At 43.3% G+C, this 5,745-nt stretch overlaps 1 protein-coding gene across 1 annotated transcript; it reads right to left on the bottom strand.

The window, feature by feature from the left end:
* Positions 1-643: 643 nt before the first annotated feature.
* On the bottom strand, positions 644-2,931 carry LOC142184715 (uncharacterized; the record flags this gene model as incomplete). The annotated part of the gene is made up of 2 exons (XM_075259767.1): positions 644-777; positions 861-2,931. Coding segments are annotated over 2 exons (2,205 nt in total), but the record flags the coding sequence as incomplete, so codon positions are not given.
* Positions 2,932-5,745: the final 2,814 nt, after the last annotated feature.

Here is a 5,745-nt window from a genome sequence, read left to right as displayed (position 1 = left end):
GGACTTTAGACAAAGTTGGTCACCACTCTCCATCATTTCAAGAGTGGACAGTCAGACCAGAAGATCAAAATGGCAATAGGGAAAAGGCGTGAGGTCAACCCCATCCATGGCCCCAAGGTCCGGGGATGACAATGCTTGAACTTTTTTCAGTCAATCACTATGTTCATCCTCAAAACCGATCTCAAGGTGATGGCTGTCCTCCAACTATGGTAACCACAGTGATAACACACTTTATAAGAATAATTTTTTGGCAAATAATGCCATTGATTAGTATTTTATATAAATTATTAAAAATAATTAGGCATGGAATAACATTTAGGCATAAAAACATCAAAAACACACTATAGTATGCGGGAACTTACTTGATGACATTATACTGGTAGGTCCGGCATTGGTACTTTTTGTGTTCACTGAGGTATCCCGTATTACTGCCTTGGTAGAAATTTTTGGTCTGCTATTGGATGTCAATGGCTTATGGGTGGTAGTTGTTGCACTTGATGTACTTGTAGTAACTGTAGTTGTAGTAACAGCAGATGATGGTAATGTTGACTGGGTAGTGGTCATTGACGTTGTTGTCTCAGGAGTAGCTGTAGTTTTCTTAATGGTAGAAGACTGGGTAGTAATGGTGGTCACGGATTTTGTCTCAGGTGTAGTTGTGGTAGTTGCTTGTATTGGTGTAGTAGTTGTAGTTGGAATATTGGTAGTTGTTGTTTGTAGTAAAGTAGTTGTTGACCTGCTCATGGTTGTAGTGCTGGGAGCAGCTGTGGTTGTTGTTGTCTCAGGTGTAGTTGTGGTAGTTGCTTGTATTGGTGTAGTAGTTGTAGTTGGAATATTGGTAGTTGTTGTTTGTAGTAAAGTACTTGACGGCCTGCTTATGGTTGTAGTGCTGGGAGTGGCTGTGGATGTTGTTGTCTCAGGCGTAGTTGTGGTAGTTGCTTGTATTGGTGTAGTAGTTGGAATATTGGTAGTTGTTGTTTGTAGTAAAGTACTTGACGGCCTGCTTATGGTTGTAGTGCTGGGAGTGGCTGTGGATGTTGTTGTCTCAGGTGTAGTTGTGGTAGTTACTTGTGTTGGTGTAGTAGTTGTAGTTGGAATATTGGTAGTTGTTGTTTGTAGTAAAGTACTTGACGGCCTGCTTATGGTTGTAGTGCTGGGAGTGGCTGTGGTTGTTGTAGTCTCAGGTGTAGTTGTGGTAGTTGCTTGTGTTGGTGTAGTAGTTGTAGTTGGAATATTGGTAGTTGTTGTTTGCAGTAAAGTACTTGACGGCCTGCTTATGGTTGTAGTGCTGGGAGTGGCTGTGGATGTTGTTGTCTCAGGCGTAGTTGTGGTAGTTGCTTGTATTGGTGTAGTAGTTGTAGTTGGAATATTGGTAGTTGTTGTTTGTAGTAAAGTACTTGACGGCCTGCTTATGGTTGTAGTGCTGGGAGTGGCTGTGGTTGTTGTAGTCTCAGGTGTAGTTGTGGTAGTTGCTTGTATTGGTGTAGTGGTTGTAGTTGGAATATTGGTAGTTGTTGTTTGTAGTAAAGTACTTGACGGCCTGCTTATGGTTGTAGTGCTGGGAGTGGCTGTGGTTGTTGTAGTCTCAGGTGTAGTTGTGGTAGTTGCTTGTATTGGTGTAGTGGTTGTAGTTGGAATATTGGTAGTTGTTGTTTGTAGTAAAGTACTTGACGGCCTGCTTATGGTTGTAGTGCTGGGAGTGGCTGTGGTTGTTGTAGTCTCAGGTGTAGTTGTGGTAGTTGCTTGTATTGGTGTAGTGGTTGTAGTTGGAATATTGGTAGTTGTTGTTTGTAGTAAAGTACTTGACGGCCTGCTTATGGTTGTAGTGCTGGGAGTGGCTGTGGTTGTTGTAGTCTCAGGTGTAGTTGTGGTAGTTGCTTGTATTGGTGTAGTGGTTGTAGTTGGAATATTGGTAGTTGTTGTTTGTAGTAAAGTACTTGACGGCCTGCTTATGGTTGTAGTGCTGGGAGTGGCTGTGGTTGTTGTAGTCTCAGGTGTAGTTGTGGTAGTTGCTTGTATTGGTGTAGTGGTTGTAGTTGGAATATTGGTAGTTGTTGTTTGTAGTAAAGTACTTGACGGCCTGCTCGTGGTTGTAGTGCTGGGAGTGGCTGTGGTTGTTGTAGTCTCAGGTGTAGTTGTGGTAGTTGCTTGTGTTGGTGTAGTAGTTGTAGTTGGAATATTGGTAGTTGTTGTTTGTAGTAAAGTACTTGACGGCCTGCTTATGGTTGTAGTGCTGGGAGCAGCTGTGGTTGTTGTTGTCTCAGGTGTAGTTGTGGTAGTTACTTGTGTTGGTGTAGTAGTTTTAGTTGGAATATTGGTAGTTGTTGATTGTAGTAAAGTACTTGACGGCCTGCTTATGGTTGTAGTGCTGGGAGCAGCTGTGGTTGTTGTTGTCTCAGGTGTAGTTGTGGTAGTTACTTGTGTTGGTGTAGTAGTTTTAGTTGGAATATTGGTAGTTGTTGATTGTAGTAAAGTACTTGACGGCCTGCTTATGGTTGTAGTGCTGGGAGTGGCTGTGGATGTTGTTGTCTCAGGCGTAGTTGTGGTAGTTGCTTGTATTGGTGTAGTAGTTGTAGTTGGAATATTGGTAGTTGTTGATTGTAGCAAAGTACTTGACGGCCTGCTTATGGTTGTAGTGCTGGGAGTGGCTGTGGATGTTGTTGTCTCAGGTGTAGTTGTGGTAGTTACTGGTGTTGGTGTAGTAGTTGTAGTTGGAATATTGGTAGTTGTTGTTTGTAGTAAAGTACTTGACGGCCTGCTTATGGTTGTAGTGCTGGGAGTGGCTGTGGATGTTGTTGTCTCAGGTGTAGTTGTGGTAGTTACTTGTGTTGGTGTAGTAGCTGTAGTTGGAATATTGGGAATAAATGTCTGTAGAATATGAGTTGTTCCCTCTGTTGTTTTTGTAGTACTATTAGTGGTTATGGATGTTGCTTCAGAGGTTGTTGGTGTTGTCTCTGTACTAATAGCTGAAGTTCTAATTTTGGGAGTAGCTGTTTGGTGCTCAGAGATGTTACTGGTGGTCAAAATAGTGATTTTTGTATTTTTTTCTGGTAAGGCACCAGTAACAGAGGATAAATCTGTAGTGTTTTCTTGCTCAATTGTGATGCTGGTGGATAACATGTTGAATGTAGTATTGTTTTCCTCTGATATGGTACTAGATATGGGGGAGAAGTCTGTAGTATGTTCTTGCTCAGTTGTGAGGCTGGTCTCCGTGTTGAGTGTAGTATTGTTTTCCTCCGGTGTAGTACTAGATGTGGGGGAGAAGTCTGTAGTATGTTTTTGCTCAGTTGTGAGGCTGGTCTCAGTATGAAACGTAGTATTGTTTTCCTCCGGTGTAATACTAGATATGGGGGAGAAGTCTGTAGTATGTTCTTGCTCAGTTGTGAGGCTGGTCTTAGTATAGAACGTCATATTGTTTTCCTCCGGTGTAGTACTAGAAATGGGGGAGAAGTCTGTAGATTTTTCTTGCTCAGTTGTGAGGCTGGTCTCAGTATGGAACGTAGTATTGTTTTCCTCCGGTGTAGTACTAGATACGGGGGAGAAGTCTGTAGAATGTTCTTGCTCAGTTGTGATGCTGGTCTCAGTATAGAACGTAGTATTGTTTTCCTCCAGTGTAATACTAGATAAGGGGGAGAAGTCTGTAGAATGCTCTTGCTCAGTTGTGAGGCTGGTCTCAGTGTTTAATGTAGTATTGTTTTCCTCCGGTGTAGTACTAGATATGGGGGAGAAGTCTGTAGAATGCTCTTGCTCAGTTGTGAGGCTGGTCTCAGTATTGAGCGTAGTATTGTTTTCCTCTGGTGTAGTACTATATACGGGGGAGAAGTCTGTGGAATGTTCTTGCTCAGTTGTGAGGCTGGTCTCAGTATGGAACGTAGTATTGTTTTCCTCTGGTGTAGTACTATATACGGGGGAGAAGTCTGTAGAATGTTCTTGCTCAGTTGTGATGCTGGTCTCAGTATAGAACGTAGTATTGTTTTCCTCCAGTGTAATACTAGATAAGGGGGAGAAGTCTGTAGAATGCTCTTGCTCAGTTGTGAGGCTGGTCTCAGTATAGAACGTAGTATTGTTTTCCTCCAGTGTAATACTAGATAAGGGGGAGAAGTCTGTAGAATGCTCTTGCTCAGTTGTGAGGCTGGTCTCAGTGTTTAATGTAGTATTGTTTTCCTCCGGTGTAGTACTAGATATGGGGGAGAAGTCTGTAGAATGCTCTTGCTCAGTTGTGAGGCTGGTCTCAGTATTGAGCGTAGTATTGTTTTCCTCTGGTGTAGTACTATATACGGGGGAGAAGTCTGTGGAATGTTCTTGCTCAGTTGTGAGGCTGGTCTCAGTATGGAACGTAGTATTGTTTTCCTCTGGTCTAGTACTATATACGGGGGAGAAGTCTGTGGAATGTTCTTGCTCAGTTGTGAGGCTGGTCTCAATATGGAACGTAGTATTGTTTTCCTCCGGTGTAGTACTAGATACGGGGGAGAAGTCTGTAGAATGTTCTTGCTCAGTTGTGAGGCTGGTCTCAGTATAGAACGTAGTATTGTTTTCCTCTGGTGTAGTATTAGATACGGGGGAGAAGTCTGTAGAATGTTCTTGCTCAGTTGTGATGCTGGTCTCCGTGTTGAGCGTAGTGTTGTTTTCCTCTGGTGTAGTACTAGATACGGGGGAGAAGTCTGTAGTATGTTCTTGCTCAGTTGTGAGATTGGTCTCAGTGTTTAATGTAGTATTGTTTTCCTCCGGTGTAGTACTAGATATGGGGGAGAAGTCTGTAGAATATTCTTGCTCAGTTGTGAGGCTGGTCTCCGTGTTGAGTGTAGTATTGTTCTCCTCCAGTGTAGTACTAGATACGGGGGAGAAGTCTGTAGAATATTCTTGCTCAGTTGTGAGGCTGGTCTCCGTGTTGAGTGTAGTATTGTTCTCCTCCGGTGTAGTACTAGATACGGGGGAGAAGTCTGTAGAATATTCTTGCTCAGTTGTGAGACTGGTCTCCGTGTTGAGTGTAGTATTGTTTTCCTCCAGTGTAGTACTAGATACGGGGGAGAAGTCTGTAGAATATTCTTGCTCAGTTGTGAGGCTGGTCTCCGTGTTGAGTGTAGTATTGTTCTCCTCCGGTGTAGTACTAGATACGGGGGAGAAGTCTGTAGTATGTTCTTGCTCAGTTGTGAGGCTGGTCTCAGTATTGAGCGTAGTATTGTTCTCCTCCAGTGTAGTACTAGATACGGGGGAGAAGTCTGTAGTATGTTCTTGCTCAGTTGTGAGACTGGTCTCCGTGTTGAGCGTAGTATTGTTCTCCTCCAGTGTAGTACTAGATACGGGGGAGAGGTCTGTAGAATATTCTTGCTCAGTTGTGAGGCTGGTCTCAGTATGGAACGTAGTATGGTTTTCCTCCAGTGTAGTACTAGATACAGGGGAGAAGTCTGTAGAATGTTCTTGCTCAGTTGTGAGGCTGGTCTCAGTATGGAACGTAGTATTGTTTTCCTTCGGTGTAGTACTAGATATGGGGGAGAAGTCTGAGGTATGTTCTTGCTTAGTTGTGAGGCTGGTCTCCGTGTTGAGTGTTGTACTGTTCTCCTCTGGTGTAGTACTAGATATGGGGGAGAAGTCTGTAGTATGTTCTTGCTCAGTTGTGAGACTGGTCTCCGTGTTGAGCGTAGTATTGTTCTCCTCCAGTGTAGTACTAGATACGGGGGAGAGGTCTGTAGAATATTCTTGCTCAGTTGTGAGGCTGGTCTCAGTATGGAACGTAGTATGGTTTTCCTC

This window comes from Leptodactylus fuscus, chromosome 11 (genome assembly GCF_031893055.1).
Source record: "Leptodactylus fuscus isolate aLepFus1 chromosome 11, aLepFus1.hap2, whole genome shotgun sequence".
NCBI classification, from domain to species: Eukaryota; Metazoa; Chordata; class Amphibia; order Anura; family Leptodactylidae; genus Leptodactylus; species Leptodactylus fuscus.
The sequence above is the reverse complement of the archived record's forward strand: the minus strand, read 5'-3'. Positions and strand labels throughout refer to the sequence as shown.